This window comes from Bactrocera oleae, chromosome 4, assembly GCF_042242935.1.
Source record: "Bactrocera oleae isolate idBacOlea1 chromosome 4, idBacOlea1, whole genome shotgun sequence".
Classification (NCBI taxonomy): domain Eukaryota; kingdom Metazoa; phylum Arthropoda; class Insecta; order Diptera; family Tephritidae; genus Bactrocera; species Bactrocera oleae.
Genome location: NC_091538.1, coordinates 47,429,919 through 47,446,868, shown reverse-complemented (window position 1 = coordinate 47,446,868; position 16,950 = coordinate 47,429,919). Strand labels below are relative to the sequence as shown.

The 16,950-nt window shown below is 32.0% G+C and overlaps 4 protein-coding genes across 8 annotated transcripts in view; 1 reads left to right on the top strand and 3 right to left on the bottom strand.

The window, feature by feature from the left end:
• LOC106616199 (UDP-glucosyltransferase 2) overlaps positions 1–15,234 on the bottom strand; it is a 64,227-nt gene extending 48,993 nt beyond the window's left edge. The window contains exon 1 of one of the 2 annotated variants that reach the window (XM_070108041.1): positions 15,111–15,234. In XM_070108041.1, the coding sequence (XP_069964142.1) occupies positions 15,111–15,114 (4 nt within the window). In that variant the 5' untranslated portion in view covers positions 15,115–15,234. Of the gene's footprint in view, positions 1–14,934; positions 15,063–15,110 lie in introns of those variants that run through there. The other variant, XM_070108044.1, reaches the window with a different exon arrangement.
• LOC106616190 (UDP-glucosyltransferase 2-like) overlaps positions 1–15,238 on the bottom strand; it is a 44,606-nt gene extending 29,368 nt beyond the window's left edge. For both annotated transcript variants that reach the window (XM_070108037.1, XM_070108038.1), the window contains exon 1: positions 15,111–15,238. In XM_070108037.1, coding sequence (XP_069964138.1) covers positions 15,111–15,114 — 4 coding nt within the window. In that variant the 5' untranslated portion in view covers positions 15,115–15,238. The remainder of the gene's footprint in view (positions 1–15,110) is intronic.
• The window catches only part of atos (atos homolog atossa), a 152,067-nt gene continuing 137,286 nt past the window's right edge, over positions 2,170–16,950 (top strand). The window contains exons 1-2 of one of the 2 annotated variants that reach the window (XM_070108026.1): positions 2,170–2,350; positions 3,336–3,467. The gene's annotated coding sequence lies outside the window, so the exon portion shown is untranslated. Of the gene's footprint in view, positions 2,351–3,335; positions 3,468–8,824; positions 8,898–16,950 lie in introns of those variants that run through there. The other variant, XM_070108025.1, reaches the window with a different exon arrangement.
• LOC106616191 (UDP-glycosyltransferase UGT5) lies at positions 8,906–15,255 on the bottom strand. Of its 2 annotated transcripts, none has more exons than XM_070108040.1 (6): positions 15,111–15,255; positions 13,361–13,632; positions 10,588–10,805; positions 10,357–10,509; positions 9,651–10,289; positions 8,906–9,585 (listed from the first exon to the last, which is right to left on the bottom strand). In XM_070108040.1, exons 1-6 carry the CDS (start codon positions 15,112–15,114, stop codon positions 9,309–9,311), a joined length of 1,563 nt encoding a protein of 520 aa, XP_069964141.1. In that variant the 5' UTR covers positions 15,115–15,255; the 3' UTR covers positions 8,906–9,308. The 2 variants fall into 2 exon arrangements, with proteins under 2 accessions (XP_069964141.1, XP_036218739.2); XM_036362846.2 differs by lacking the exon at positions 15,111–15,255 and adding an exon at positions 14,935–15,077.

The window sequence follows — 16,950 nt, the reverse complement described above, 5'->3', positions numbered from 1 at the left end:
TGCAACAAAATACTAACTGAAAGTAAGCAAAATTGTGTAGTACTATTATTTTTTTCTGATCAAATTTTTTTCGTTTTAATTAGTTGTCGCACTCAAATCGTGGATTGGTATAAATCTTTGTAATAAAAACGAATGTTAAATAAAATTTTTACTACAAGAGTTTATGTTTATCATATGTTTCAATAAAATTAGCGAAAAAACTATAAAAATACGTGATTAATTGGAAAATAAGATCCTTTACATATATTTAAAAAAAACCCACAATAAAGATTTACAGAAAACATAAAAGAAGAAAATTAAATTATAAAATAAAAAAAATAACACAAATTATAAAAAAATTTAATTATTTACACAAGCTTTTTATATACAACAATAAAATAAATATATATATATAAAATATCTTAATATATGAAAATTATTATTATTAAAAATAATAAAAACTGAAATAAGCATACAAACGGAAATGAAAGCGAGCTGAGCGGTTTTGCAAGAAAGCAGGCTATAGCTGGAACCGATTCGGTGCGAATTGTACGAGTATTACTCAAAAGCCACACAAGCCTCGCTGCAACAAAAAAAATACAACCGAAGGTTTTAAATGCATAAATAAAGAAAATACACGAAACTACAAAGTAAAAGCGTTTTCATTTGTGGGTCGCGCATAGCTATCATCTTACTTAATATGTCAAATATGTTGGATTAAAAATTAAATTCTAATTTATTATCGGAACAGCGGAATTAAAAAATGAAAATTTAATGTAAAATTTTTTAATCATAAGATTCACAGGCATTCTTATTAGATCTAATTTATGTAAAATGAAATGACTTCAGTACTATAAAGAAATCACTGAATTTCGTTTGGTTAGTGATGTTCATTATAAACATTATCTTTGTTTTCTAATTTTGCTTAGGTAACTTTTTATTACATTCCCGCAAGTTAACTTTGGACCACTGTATAGTTCCGTAAATCATTTTCCTATTGCACTGAACGCAATCTTACAAATTCTATCTTACTTCTCTCGAGTAATCACAGCGGGGAAAAGTTAATATTTATTATTTTATATAGATTAAATTAAGGTAAATGTATAGTTTAGGTCCCCCAACTAAGGAGGCCTCAAAAATGATTTTTTTTTTAAATCGTCTTCTTTTGACGCGAATATTACAAATCCGTTTGCGGAAAGTGAATTTTTTCAATAATTATAAATTTTTTTAAATTTTTTCAAAACAAAAAAACTTAAAAAAAATTTTTTTTAATAAATATGCATTAAAAATAAAAAATTTAAATTAATTATCTTATTTTTTCCGCTGCTGAAAGGAGTTCGATACAAAAGAACTTTAGGCGCCCTGGTGTTGGACCGACCAGAGTTATTTTTTTGAAGCGCAAGTGCCGAAAGGAGTTCGACGATCTCTGATATGCGTTCATACCATCAGATCGCGGCGCAAAAGAAATTGTGACTTACATTTCTTTAGTATTTTTTTTTTACAAGAAAATGTTTAACTCGCTGTACTGGTATTTATAGCTAAGTAATCTGAATTCTGCAGAGTTTTGGCGCTACAACAACACCAACAACTAAGTGGCTTGAAAAATAAGTGCAAAGTGCGTTAAATATATTTGTAAATACATATATACATTGTAATCTTCGTGTAAAAATAAGACGATTTAAAAAAAATATATTTATTTTTAAGGCCTCCTTAGTTGGGGGACCTAAACTATACATTTACCTAAATTAATTTGCTTTATTAAATACCGGAATAAAATGAAAATGATTTTAAAAATTCGAATATCTGCGTGCAAGTGGATGGAGAAATTATTGAACACAAGTGGTAAATTTATCACGATGTTGGTGGTGAAATATAATTTCACTTGTTTCTAAAAATATTTATAACCATTTCAAATTATTTTAATTCGTTTGTGTTTATTTACATGCACAAATTTCAAGATATTTTAGCGAAATATGCATGTATTTGTCTATTAGTGGTTTTCCAAACGACTGACTCAAAGGAGGGAGGCTTTTGCTTTCAACCCAATATGAAAATACCACAACTTTTCAGTGAATATAATTGCTTCAAATACGGCAACATAGGTATTGCTCGTTTCAACATTCTCACCACTCTCTACTCTTACCAACGGCATTGCCAGCTGGTAGAGAATTGATTTTTGCAAACCATAGTTCGCCGGCTGAAATCGAATTGAAAAGAATTGTTGGCATAAAAATTGTAAGAGTCGTCGGTCGGTTGGTCGGTCGGGAATTTATCAAGTGATTTTGTGAAGTTGCTATTTAGTGGAGAATAAAGAAAATTAAAAATAAAACATTAAAGCTGAATTTGGTGTGGAGTTGTAAAAAGGAAAATTGTATGTGTTAACTGTGATCACAGTGGAATATCATGGGCGCTAGGGCTGCAGGTTGCATTTCGTCTAGGTTTTGTTGAAGTCACTGCGGCTGAAGCAGAATGGCGTAATGTGCGTTAAATAAAGTGTAGCTTTCATTAATTTAACAACCTCTATTGAATAGAAGGTGAAGCGATGCAAGGTGTGCACAGAAATGGCCTTGGGCATTATGCGCTAGTGCTACCAAATTCCTTACATTTTAATAGTTCTTTAGAGTTTATCTAAAGTTGAGGTATCTTTTAGAGGAAAATGGTAATTATACAAAGTTCTTAATCGATCAAACGCGTTGAAAAAAACTTTCGGCCAAATTTAAAGAAAAATCAATTGGTTAGGCGCTTCGTCGGCCGTGAAAGCACTTCGTGATGCACCGGTGTATGTTTGGGCGACCATTTGAAGAATTTGGCAGCTTTAAATACAGCAATTTATACACAGAAAACCAAAGTACATAGCAAATAATTATTTAGTTGTTGATAGTTTCGAATTTTTAGAAAAGCTAGAGGTAAAATAGCATTAAGTTTTCTGTAAATCGGAGGGGAAAAATCGATGTATTGCAATTTTCTTTTCACTTGTGTATTCGTTTAGGTTCGCCACCATTTTTTCATGCATAGCAGCACTAACAACAACTTCATGAAAAAATAAAAACAAAGTGGCAAAGCAGAATCAGCTGTAAGCGCAGGAAGCAAAGAGTAGAAAAAAATAAACGGTTGCATCAAAATAATAACAAACGGTTTATGAGCGCCGCTCGCACTGCTCAACATAAAACAATAACAAAACGTATATTAAGCGCGATGTTCGCAGTAAAATAATAAACATTTAAATTTATAAAAATTTAAAATGATTAAATTCTGTTTCTGCATTCTGTTTTAAATTTTTAACCAATGTGTTCTATTTAACGTGTTGTGGAATTGCATTGCGACGATGTGAACGTGTTTTTATACTTATATTTTAGTTGTGGCAGAATAAAAGAATTCAATACACAATAATCGTTTAGGATTCATAATTTGTCTTTAAACATTCAATAATTATGTTTGTGCAATACTTATAGCAGTTATGTTGCAATATTTTTTCGTTTCTGAATTAGGTAAGTACACCAATGTGCATAGTTATTTTGCAACAATTAAATATATTACGCTTAATTTTCTCTTTTCTAATCCCCATGTATTTATATAAGAGATATATTTCATAGCATTCTCTCTTATTAATTTCATTACTCTCGCGTGTACTCAGCGGTGTCGTAAAATCAGCTGCTTATGTTTTGTTGACATTTGTTTGTTTACATCTACTTTCAACGTTGCCACTTATAAAAACGGACCTATTTATGGTTCGTTTGTTGTACCGTAATATTACAAAAATAAATGTAATAAAAAAAAAATGTCTGTATTACGAATTTTCTTTAGTTTTGGTTGACAAACAATTTATCATACATCCGTTTGACAATGCATGATTGAATGTATGAAAAAATATTATATATATAATATATGAATTACGATAGCACACCTACACAATGCTTTGTTAACATATTGTGACAGTTCTGTGAATACAATTCTACGCCAATTAAACATCAAATATTAACTACGTATTTAATGTATAAATATTTTAATGTTAATAATTATAAATTTTGATAAACATTTTTAATTCAATGTGAAAGCATTTTGTTGGTGTGCGATAGTGTGTCTCTCGATCTTTTGTCGAATTTAATCATATGTATCATCTGACCAAAATTGACTCGGACGGACAAAAAAAGGCCTCTTTTCAAGTATTTTAATACAAATCTTTATTATCGCATTGGGAATTTCCTCTCGCTACTTTCGAGCTAATAAAAGCATGCTAACGACTAATCCAATTTTCCAGTTTCTGCTAATTTTTAGAGTACCTTCTGATAGATAGATACGTTTTTTTTGCACACCTCTTTTTTTCCCAAGCAGCTGCTCATTGGACGGAATCGCCGATATAGGACGACTATAGCAAATAGCTGGCATACAAACTGACCGATCAAAGTTCTTGTAAGGAATATTTTATATTTGTGAATAGTATTATAGCTTCGGTGCAACCGAAGTTAACATTTTTTCTTGTTTTTTTTTTTTCTATTTTCGCTTCGGTTTATTGACTTTATATTTAGTATGCCAATCAGTTTTTTATTTGATACTGTTATTCCTATAATTTTCCTTTGCTAATTTAATTTCTAAGGAAAACTATCAACTACATTATACCATACACTAGTCTACAAAATATTTTCGTTTGTGATAAAATGTTGTGTTCTTCGGTCACGTAAAATCGCACAATATTTTGGTGAAACTAAAATCTATGGCTTTGCCCAATAATATTTTATTTTAATCTTCTTTAAAGCGTAGTATATTGAATATATGAACATAAAATACATTATACTATTACAAATGACATGTTTTATATCTGGAAATTTTTATTATAAAAAAGCTTTTCATGAACTCAAATGCGTTATTAGCTGACATTGTTAATTAATTGCATTTTTGGAACTAATTTAATAATCTCATAGGTAAACCAGCATTTAATATTTTAAATATTTAGTTTAACGTCAAGCTTAGTTATGAGGCCGAGGATACAAATTGACCGTTTCATTTATGATAGCGATTAACATTAACTAAGCGGCAGACTCTCTTATTTTGTTAATAATTGGTTTACATATTGACGGATATATTCTCTATAAAATCTAAATTGAACGTTGAACTCCTCAAATACGGTATATGAGTTCAAGGAAAGATTTCAGATTTCATAAAATTTTGGTGTAATCCATTATTCTATCGAGAGTTAACTCATGTTGGTATTTATTACCCAATTTCGACCATATATGATAGGAGAAAGCCCATTACTTTCGAAAAGTACCGTTTTTAGGCATTCGATCCATTCCGCTGACTTATAATAGCTGTTTTTGGATCGCCACTTCTCTGCTCGCAAAAGGTTACATGTAAAAGCAAGAACAAAGTTATCGAGTTCGTACAAGACAGGATACTTCATTAAGGGGCACACCTAGTGTGAAATTTAAAAAAAAATTTAAAAAAGGGTTTTCTTCATAGTTCGATAATTTATACCTTTAAAAATAATATACTCAAATTCTAATCGATACCTCAAATAGTTTTTGAGTTACAGCCATTTAATGGGTAGCCGTTCAGTTGAATCCGGTCCACCAGTTTATATTTAAACGCGTTTTTCTTCAAACAACATATTTCGATTTTGCTGATTTGCCTGTTCTGCATATAATTCTACATACAATGATTGATCGGTTTTTTGATCTAATCCAAAATCGAATTTTGGCAGTCCTAAAACGACCAAAATTTGTGGTAAAATTAAATTTTTTTTTTAAAAACGACGCGCATTTTGTAAAGTTTAAAATTTATTTTTACACGTAGGTCATTGTACGGAGAATATCTGCTAGTTTAACGATATTTTTTTAGTTTTAGGTTTCATCCATGGAGAAGGACGGCATCACTGCAGCAGTTTGTGTTTAGCGCCGCCGGATATCTCGTATAACTCAAAAAATATTATTTTTTTTTCTGTATATTCGTGAAATATTCAAAACAATCGGTACAGTAGTTTTTTTTTTTCAATTCCAATTGCCCCTTAAGTTGGTATAACCGCTAGCTTTAATGCTACCAAGTTTTGTTTTACTATTGTGAATGGCTTAAATGATAAATAAAAATGCAAATTTCTGTTTTTCTTTGCTTTTAAAAACATAAGCCTTAAAATCAATTATAATAGTTTATAGAACACATAATAAAGGGATTACTAAAACATTTTTTGACGCGGAAAAAAGAATTTCTGCAGCAAGAATGAATCGTCACACAATTGTGCATGCGTCAGAAGACATGTTAGGTCAGGGTTGCACCGTAAGTGCTGACCGTATGTTTGCGCATATGGTACAGTTTGTTCGCTTCTCTCCGAAGCTTGGCGAATCGAAGATAGCTAATAAATCGGCATAATGTACATACTTATGTGTACGTATAGTATATCACGTTTCGTCAAGATATCTGAATTTTTATTCGAGTGAAGTGTGAAATAACGGTAAGAAATCAAATCGCCACGTCAATTTTATTCCAAATAACAGTTTTGTAAATAATATCCCTCTAAGTGCATTTTCAAAAAGCGCTTAATACTTAATTCATAAATTCAGATCGTTAAAAAGTCTTTCTTAGCCAAAATAAAAGAAAATTTGTTTAATAGTGCTTCTTCCACGTCATTTACGATTGCGAGCGCGCCTCAGTTGCGTGTGCGCATTTTGCGTAACTTTACATGCAAATTATTAGAATGTGATTTAAGCTCTACAATTTTATATAAGTTAAACTAATTTGTACTTAGAAGCATGCTTTTCTCCATAACAATAAAATGTTTATAATTTTGTAGTCATTACTTTGTTTGACTAACGTTGCGATCGGCAATGCAGTGAAAAATAGCACAACAGAATTAAGGATAGGCCGAGGCCGGATGTGCTAGTATAAATGGCATGTTAATTGCTATTTCGAAGGCCTTATTTCCGATTATACTTCCTTAAAGATGAAATGACAGTATAATATCATTTTGATAGGCAGAAACGCGGATATGACTTTCAATACTTAAACTTGAGGAAATCGCTAAAAAATTAAAGTTGTGTCCAGATAAGAATGTTGAGTCCTGGCCCTCAAAAACTGCTCCACAATAAAATTATTATATCAATTTACCATAAACTCGTTGCATGACTCAAAATTCATCCATTGAAATAACTATTCTAGAAGCTCTAGGCTTACCGAAAGTTTTTACACTGTTACTAGAGGCATATCCAACTTTTTCCAATATGACTTAAAAATATAACTTCAAAATTACAGTTTCTTTAAAACTTTGTAACTTTTCGCTCTTCCCTTAATTTTTACACTCTCGCAACATGTAGCTACAGAGCATAATAGTTTCGCTCACCTAATGGTTGTTTGTATCACCCAAAACTAATCGAGTTAGATTATGTACATACATATAGATATAGAGTTATATATAATATTTATAAATGATCACGATGACAAGAAGAGTTTAATTCGGTCCGTCTGTCCGTGCAAGCGATAGGGTAGAACTTGAGATTAGCACTTGCGGTTTGAAAATATTTAAAAAGTGGGCATAGTCCCGCCCCCTAATGGGGTTAATGTATATGTTTCCCAACTCACTTAAGTTATATCAGCCAAACTATCGCAGGACAAATCCTTTCGACACTGGGTAACTTTGCACAACTGGTATGAAATCTCAATTCTTAAAATTGTCAAAATCGGACCATAACTGTTCAAGCCCCCAGATACCGAAGATGTGGACACCAGTGCCTTTGGCCGATTTTTTTTACGGAAAATATGGGTTAATGTGTGAAATATATAATGTATATATGAAATTTGGTGAGAATCCTTTCCTGATAATAGTACAATATGTCCGTATGTCAGAAATGGGTTAAATCGGATCTACATTTCTCTTAGCCACCATACACCAAATGTAAAGATTTTCGAACTTTCAGTTGACTTTATACCGCATATATCGGCCAATACAAATATGTGAGTTATATTAATAAAATTGATTCAGCAGATTTCTCCAATAAGTGTATCCTTGTGCCTAGGTTAGGTTAGGTAAATACGCTGTACTTTGTCAGACCACGAATAATCCCACTTGTACTGCTAGAGACGCTTCTCCGCAGAACTCCTAAGTACGGGTCAAAACAACCGTCGTATATCTACGAAACGCCTAGAGCCAGCCACAAATTTATTGAGCTGGCTAATATCTACTCCATATCTACTCCAACCAATTCGCTGGGTTCGTAAAAAGTATGGCAACTAAAATGCTTTAACCGTAATCTGGCGAAAGCTGGACAGTGAAGAAGAAAGTGTCTGGATGTTGCCACCTGATAAAATCGGGTGAAAACTTGCCTTAGACCCCATATAACTAATATTAAGATTTTCAAACATCTAGTCGACTTTACTCCTTTTGTATTGGTGATGGTAAGTGAGGTATCTTAATGAAACTTAGAGAGCATCTTTTTCTGTTAATAATATGTGGTAATGCCAAAAATAGATAAGATCGGGTCAATACTGAACCTTGCTCCCATATACCTAATATAAGATTTTCAAACTCAATATATTATGTTTAGCCTCTTAGTTGATTTTATATGACATATATCTCATTTGAGGATGATTTTAAAATATGTGTCACTGACGGGAAGTAAAATATATGTTAGTTATACAACTATGAGAGTCTATGACCTATAATGTAAGTCAAGAAAATACCAAATTTGATTGTAATCCATTCACGATTTCGTCAAACAATGAATGTTGAATTCTTTCGCAACATTTTTTAAAATAGGTTTTGCTAAGTTTTTTCATATTTCTCTTTCTTGTTCGAAACTAGAATTATGTGTGAAAGTCATCTTTCTATTATCTTTTTCATACAATATCTTTTTAATTTCAGGTATGGATACTTCTATATACATCATTTAATTATATAAGGATACTTTAACGCTTAATCAAATAACATTGAACAGGTAAATGATTTTTAACAAAAAAAAAGGTGTATTTATAACTTATAAATATTTATATCTTATATAGTTTTAATGATGCCTCAATGGCTTTTTTGGCAACTCTTTATGTGAAAGTGGCGACACTGTTTTAAACCATGGATGAAAAGATTTTTTGCACGTTTTTTTTGAAAACAATTATTCATTTATTTTATTATTTTAACTATTTAAAAAAAAAATGGAGTTTATATTGCCTTAATTTTTTTAAACTCTTGGTAAAGAATTTTTAGGTATTTTTATGTCTTCTTTCACGCTTTTTATGAGCTAATTTAGGCTAATTATGATAACATCATTAATTATTTGTTTTGAACACAGTTAAGAATAACAGCAATTTGTTATCTAATATATCTAAGAGAGCAAATATAGTGCTCAAATTGTTCAATTTGACTTTTGTTTAGCGGCCTTGGGACTCCGCGAGCACAGTCTACTGCATATAAAACTCCAACTCACAACCGATATGAATAGAATGGCTGCAATGAATAGATAAATGTCCAGTGAGTAGTAGACGAAGCGCGATACATGCACGGCGTGAGCTTTTGTGAGCGGCGCGCCTTCGGTTTTGGCGACATATTCCACCCACCAGATGGCGGTCTCGAGTGCGCTCTGCGGACGAAGTCTGTAGGAGAATGAAACCGCTTTGGCGTTATCCATATATCTGCAAGATAAAAAATATAGAAAACACCTCCTCCCTACACTCTCTCTAGCACTCATTTTACTTACTGTTTCTTCAACACCTCTCTTATTGAACGCAGCACTGAATTCTCGGTGATATCGTTATATTTCAGCACCACACCCATACCGCGATACTTTAACGCCGCCGCATTCAGAAACTGATCACCATACATGGGCGTGACCACTACCGGTACACCACAGTAAGCCGCCTCTGAACTACCCATTAAACCGCCATGGGACATGAACACCTTCACATTCGGATGACAGAGTATGTCGCGTTGTGGCAACCACTTGCTAACATACAGATTATCCGGCTTGTGCTCCAGCGTGGCGTTTTCCCATTTCCAAATCACCCGTTGTTTAAGTCGCTTCACAGCGCGTATGATAGCCTCACGTTTAGCGGGCGGCATAGTCTCGGCGCGTATCATCGAGCCCCAACTAATGAAGACCACACCATGTTCGGCGTTATCGATGAACTTCTGCAGCTCAGCATCGAGCGGCTTAGCCTTCTGTATGTGTATGCCGCCAATATCGATAACGGATGGTGGTAGCGGTTTGACACCGCTCAATGAGAAATGCTGATTGACGAATAACATTGATGTTTCCTTCGCCAATTCGGCAACCGAGGGCACATCGTGTCCGAATTTGTGGCGTACCAAGGCATCGGTAGCGGGCGTGGTGTAAATACTTGCAATCAATTATAGATATTTTATTAAAAAAGGATGTTTTAGAACCGTGAATAATTGTTACTCACGCATAAAGCAAAAGCATCGCGTGGTGTGTGAACCAATTGGCAAGACGAGCGCCGAATGTCATTTCTTCGGATTGTCCCATAAATACTGATGGCATAACTGAGGTTATCATGGGCATGCCCATGCGTTCGTAATGCCAATTCAGCATAGCAGAACTAGATTTTTTTTTGTGGTTTTATTATAAATACAATTATCGCTCTCTTAGTTAAAAAAAAGAAAGAAACTTCGCTCACCTGCTCAAACCTATGAAAGGCGCCTTCAGTTGATGTGCCACCGCCATCATGCAATCGCTATTGAATTGCTCCATGATGATTACATCGAAATGTTGCCGCTGTCGCAACACCTGCGCCAAAGCATCAGAACGCAATGTGAGATTGCAGGCGTTCGTTCCCCATTGGTGGAGCAGAAAGAATTCCAAGAAGTGATTGTAGAAGGGTTGCGTTTCGAAGAACTGAAGCATAAAGAATCTCATTAATATTAAAAAATTTCAAACATAAGCTGTTAGTATGATAAGTTGATCTTAATTATAATTTGTTTGTAAGTCACAAAAAAAAATTCTCCCAAAGTGCTCCTGCGAAATCACTTACCATGCATATTTCATATGAGAAAATTATAACCACTTTTTGCAGCAATTGGGGTCGTATGTCTGCAATAACGAGCCGAATATTCTCTTTCAAATCGCACGATCTTATAGGCCCACGTCGTGAGATAATGCGCTAACCAAAAGATTCCTTCAATAAATTAATTGTTTCGTAGGCTGTATGGCATGTAGCGTTGTCTTGATGGAAATAAAGGTCGTTCAGATCAACATCTTCCGCTATATAGCGTTCTCCATTGATTGTATTATATGACAGGCTTCATTTTTGAAGAAATATGGACCAAAGATTCCCTCTACCCGCACATCCAACAGTGAATTTTTGGCTGCAGTGTCTGTCAAAAATTTGTATGTTACACTTAATCCTTTAGGACCTACATAGTATGTATGTATGTATGTCCAGCTCCTAATCGGCCTATCTAGTTCAAATTAATGTGGGTTTTAACCAAGTTATTTTTGTTCTTACAAAAGTAGGCTCCATTCAATGCACATACGGATGTTTTAACAGGAGGCTTGTTTATCATTTTACTCGACTTTAGAAATCAGTTCTTCCCATCTTAAGGACCTTTCCCGGAACTCCCGGATGTTAGTGTACTTTAATTGTCTCCAATAAAAGTATTTAAATAATTCTAGTAATTCGAAATCGTTATGAACATTTTTATACTACACTGTCTCGAACTCCTCAAGGCAGCCTGAACCTAATTCTAAATAATATGTTTTCTTCTGATTCAAGCAGACATTTGCCAAACCTATTGTATGCGAAATTGAGCTGAATGTAAACATTTCTAGTTTAAAGAGATAGTTAGGATTGAGTCTTCAGTAAACATTTAGTTAAGGTTGCGACCTCCATGAGGTATGATAGGATATAAAGCAGTTATCAAATACGACGTTGTATATCGACTAGGAAATTAAAAACGTATTTTATTTCAAAAAAAATGTCTTATCGCTTTCAAAGTAGGCTCCTGAGCCAATACAATGAGCCTCGGATGAGATGGCCTTCAGTGCTCTCAGTGAATTATTATTATTATTTTTTTTTTTCAATCGTTTCGGCTCATTTTTGGAGCACCATTCGCTAGTTGTTGGACAGTTTCGACATCATATGTATAAAACCACGTCTCGTCGCTAGTAATGATTCGGTTAATGAAGGTAAGGGTCCTCAACTACAAACGATTCAATTCTTTTGGTACGAATCTAGCATTGACACTTCATATCTAAAACATTAAACAAAATGTGTTGAAACGATCTATACGAGATGTTAACATCCTTTGCTATTTCTCTTATGCCAACACGAAAATTTTTAAGTACTGTTTCTTTAACTTTTTCGATGATATCGTCATTAACAGTAGTGGATGGACGACTCGCAAGTTTTCGATGACTTTACGACCTTCACTGAATTCTGCCGCTCAAATACTTGCGTTGGTAATCAAGTGGACTACCCAAAACATTTTTGAAAAACTTTCAACAGCTCCATAGCCGTGATTCTATTGGAAACACAAAATTTCAAGCAAACTCGTTGTTAATTTTATTTTTTCATGGTAAAAATCAACAAACAAACTTTTTGCTTCGGGCGTTCCAATCTATGAATTTTTGTAGCGATTCGGTTTGCGCGCGTAGTTTAAAAGGACCAGTCCGGGTGAAATTTGATCAGGTGGTAATAAAAAAATAAAAACAAGATTACTTATATGCTTTCAACTTTCCTTGAATTAAATTATGATTCACTAACACTTGATTTATTGTTACATTTAATTATAAACTTTAAATTTTAAGTGTCTTCTGAACATGCTTTCTATCGTACTTCGGAGTTAAATCAAAGCTGAACCTGGTTTCTATCGCCAGCCGTTTCCTATTTAGCCCTCATTTTATAATGCCAATATTTACATTTAAGTTATTTCATTATTTTCAGCGTCTTAGTATTTCAACTGGGATGTAAACTATTTTGCAGTTGGAACACGTTTTATAATTATTTTTATTTGCATTTATTATAGTGTGAATACTATATTTCACTGTTCGAATAACAAACTGAATCGAAAGTATTGATTTTCTAAACTTTTTTCCTAACATTTAGTTTAAATCTGAGTTCATGTTTTGATTTGTTGCTTTTTATTTCGAAAAGTATACAAAATTATTTACATAATTTAGGAACACCTTAATACATAATTGCATTAACCTAAATGACAATGTTTTTATAGTATCTCTGCAAAAAAAAGTTAATATCTTCAACGAACTTACTCACTCAAATATTATACATTCCAGTTTAGACATTAAAAAATCAGTGGCTAGACACAAAACAAAAACAACTCAAAAACTAAAATTTTGCACTCTCATCATTAGTAAGCAAATAAAAGTAGTTACTCGTGCGGAGAAAGATAGATTTTTCATTCATTCAATTAAGCTCTAAGTATTTCACTTACCTTCAAGTCCACACTATTCGTCAAAGTTTCATTAGCTATTAACGGCAGATCTCTGTACCGTGCTGGTGGACTTTTATCGGGAAAATGGCTTATCACAGTAACATCATGACCCTTCTCGGCCAAGCCCCGCATAATGGGGTGGAAGAAGTGGAAGTGACTAATGCCTGGGTGTGGAAATAAACCTAGTATTTTGAGTGGGTAACTGGCTTGCACCAGTGTACAATAAAGGCCAAGCAACAGCAACAAATGACCGAGCGTTAGTCCCGCCATCGCTATGGTAAGAATTAAAATAGTAAAGATAAATAGAAACTTATTTTAAATTTTTATTAAATTTTAATATAAAAAACACTTTTAAAAGACTGTTTAAAATTTAAAACTCGCAAAATCGCAAAGAAAATATGTTCTAAAATTGTAAATTAAGTATAAGAACGTAATTTAAATAAAATTTAATTTTTATTCTTCAAAACAAGTTCAAAAAAACGGGTTTTTTTCTGATATGCAAGTATGTATAATCTCTCTTGGTTATAAATAACTATTAAATTGACCAGTATTTTTTATAAAAATAAATCACAATTCATATAATCCATATATAATATAGTAGCGAAAAAATAAATATGTACAATTTTGTCAAAAAAATTATTTAAATATTTCTTTTGCTTTTAACAGAAAATAAGAAACCGTTGAGAAACTTATTTAAGTAATATTTTTTGTAACAATTTTAAAGTAAAATATTTTGATTATATTTAATCCACTTCTCTAAATAATAAATTTTGTTAAATTTATTAATGTATTGCGTTTTTAATAATTTTTATTTTATTTTAAAAATTATAATCTTTGTTTTAATCCCAAAGGCATTGTTTTTAATTAAATATTTATTATTTATTTTATTTTAAATTAAATGTCAGTTATTAAATTTCTCATCGCTATAAAAAATTTAATTAAAAATTTTAGAAACTAAAAAAAATTTTTTAATATTTATTTTTTTAAATAATTTTTTTTTTCAATTTCAAAATTTAAAAAACAAATTTTTAAAGTAAGTAAAAAGTTGTATAATTTTTCAAAAAAAAAAAAAATAATTGAACTATTAAAATTAACAAAATTTGTAATGAAAAAGAGAAAAAAACACAAACGTATAAAAAGATATTAAAAATTTATTTACAAAATTTTAAATTTATCAAAAACTATTTATATTATAAACCAATAATTCAAATATATCTTTAGAAAGAAAAATATTTAAATAAAATTATGTTAAACCAAAAATTTACTTGATCCTTTAATTTAGCTTATGCGCGAATAAAAAAATAATAATAGCTTATAAACAAAAATAAGGTAATACTTAAAATGCTTAAAAGTCACTACAAGAGATAACAACTTTGTTATGTATTAGCTACATTTAAAACGTTGGTTTCCGGAAAATATTAAGTTATTTTAATTAAACACAAGTGATAATTTTTCATTTCGATTATATAAAGCATCAACAACTGTAAACCATGATGTAATGTTGTTTTTTTGACTTGAAGTGATTGGCAAAGATGCAAAGTCGAGAGCAAAATAGAAAGTACACACATACATACATTTGCACCTTTGAAGATCAAAACGTTTTCTAGAAATGTGGAGCAAAATCACTGCACCGCTACTTCTTCGCTACCGGTTTTTGTGGGTGTTTTAATTACTTTTCATTTACACCAAAATTAGCACGACACGTGTGTGAAATTATTTTAATTTCACGCAACACCAATATTTCACTCACCCATGCTTTATAATGCAAAATAACACAACCGATAATTTACTGTTAGTAATGCCTGCACACCGATTACACGCGTTTATAAAAAAAAAATTAGAGGTCAGTTGATTTGTGAAAAAACAATTAAAATGAGATTACAACTAAAAAAGTGCTGCAAACCCAAACGAACCGAATCGCTGCAGCTTTCTTCGCCGACTGACTAAGTCAAGGTAGTGCCGGCTAAGCAACATTAGTGAACGCGAGCATTCAAATACTTGCATATCTACAAACAATTTCCTACTAGATGCGCATACAAACACAATTATGCATATATATATGTATATACATATATTTTTTTTATAATTATAATTTATTTACCCAGCAGAAAGAGTAACGAGTTGGTCGCAATAACTTCTACAAGTATTAGAGAGTGGTGAAACTCAGTTGTTCCATTAAAGTGGCTGCAACCGTGCGCTAACATGTGCTCTAGCTCATGGCAAATAAAAATAGGGAATTTAATAAAAATTTAATTAATAAAAAAAGTTTTATTCAATGTTCGGAGTCATATTATTAGTAACATTATTATTATTTTGGTAAATAGCTACCCCACCTTTTGAAAAAATATCTCGTTTGAATTGAACAATACAATTGAAATTATGTATTTCAGTCGGATTATCAATGGTAATAAATTTCCACTTATCTTGGCTGGCGATTTCAACATCAATTTCGCTGATAAGATCAGAGCGATTAACAACTTTTCTTTTGGAAGAAATGAGTTTGAAAATGATTAATGATCCACAAGAATCCACAACAAAATATGGGACGACTGCTGCCGCGTTATTTTTCAGATTTTTAGAGGATATCAAGTCTCAGCCTTATTTCTTTCTTATTTCAGTTACCATAAACCTATAGTGTCAGTGATACAAATTCCTGAATAACCTACATGTATTGTACAATAAGATAATAAAAATAATTTAAACAATATTAACTTCTCATTTATTCAATAAAAGAAAAATAATATTTGTATTCTTATCGATCACCACGCTCAAACAGTGTAACTTGAATTAATATCAAAGAAAACAAAAAAAAATACTGCATAAAAAATAAATAAACAATTATAATTGCATAAGTTGGCAAAAAAATAAAAGTAAATGCTATGCAAAAGCCTTACCGCGGTAGACCCCGAGTGCCACACGTATTTTTTTTTATAATTTTGAGTTTACCTTGATTAGGAATAAATTTGTAGAAATTACTCTATTTATAAACTTAAAATTTATGTAACTAGTTTGTTTTTGTCTTTACAGTAACTGCTCCATATTTTGCATATATAATACTGAGTTCCCTGGTATCTAGTGGCTACTAGGTTTCCATGATCAGCGTTGACGCGCTGACTTCATTTAGCCATGTCCGTATCCATATGAAAATTTGCAAACGTTCTGTTCTCATTAAGATAATGCTCATTTGTCGAAACCGCCAAAATTGGACAACTATAGCATGTAGCTGTCATACAAACCGACCGATTAAACTCGTGTCCTTGTATGGAAAACTTTTTTATTCGACAGGGTAACCTTCTTCTTTCTCTAACAAAGTTTGTTATTTTCCTCATTTACAGTTCTATACGTCATAAATGCAATCTATTACTCCAATTACAATCACCTTCATTGCTTTCTTTACAAACATATTTCTAGTTAAAACGTAATTTAATATTTATTTGCTTACCACTTATGTTTCCACTTGCTTCGCTATCGGCTTTTTGACGGGTCTCAATAAAACAAAAAGTAATTACCGCACAGTAAAACACGTGTTTTCTACTTTTCTTCTAAGAAACTAACTGCTCTCTTCCTGCATTACCTTGGGTTAGAAAAAT

Excerpts from the sequence above, each read along its gene's own strand:
- LOC106616191 (XM_070108040.1), bottom strand. Across the intron at positions 10,510-10,587 it reads CCTTTCATAGGTTTGAGCAG|TTCTGCTATGCTGAATTGGC; the intron begins GTGAGCGAAGTT and ends AAAAAAATCTAG. Across the intron at positions 9,586-9,650 it reads AGAGAGGTGTTGAAGAAACA|ATATATGGATAACGCCAAAG; the intron begins GTAAGTAAAATG and ends TTTATCTTGCAG.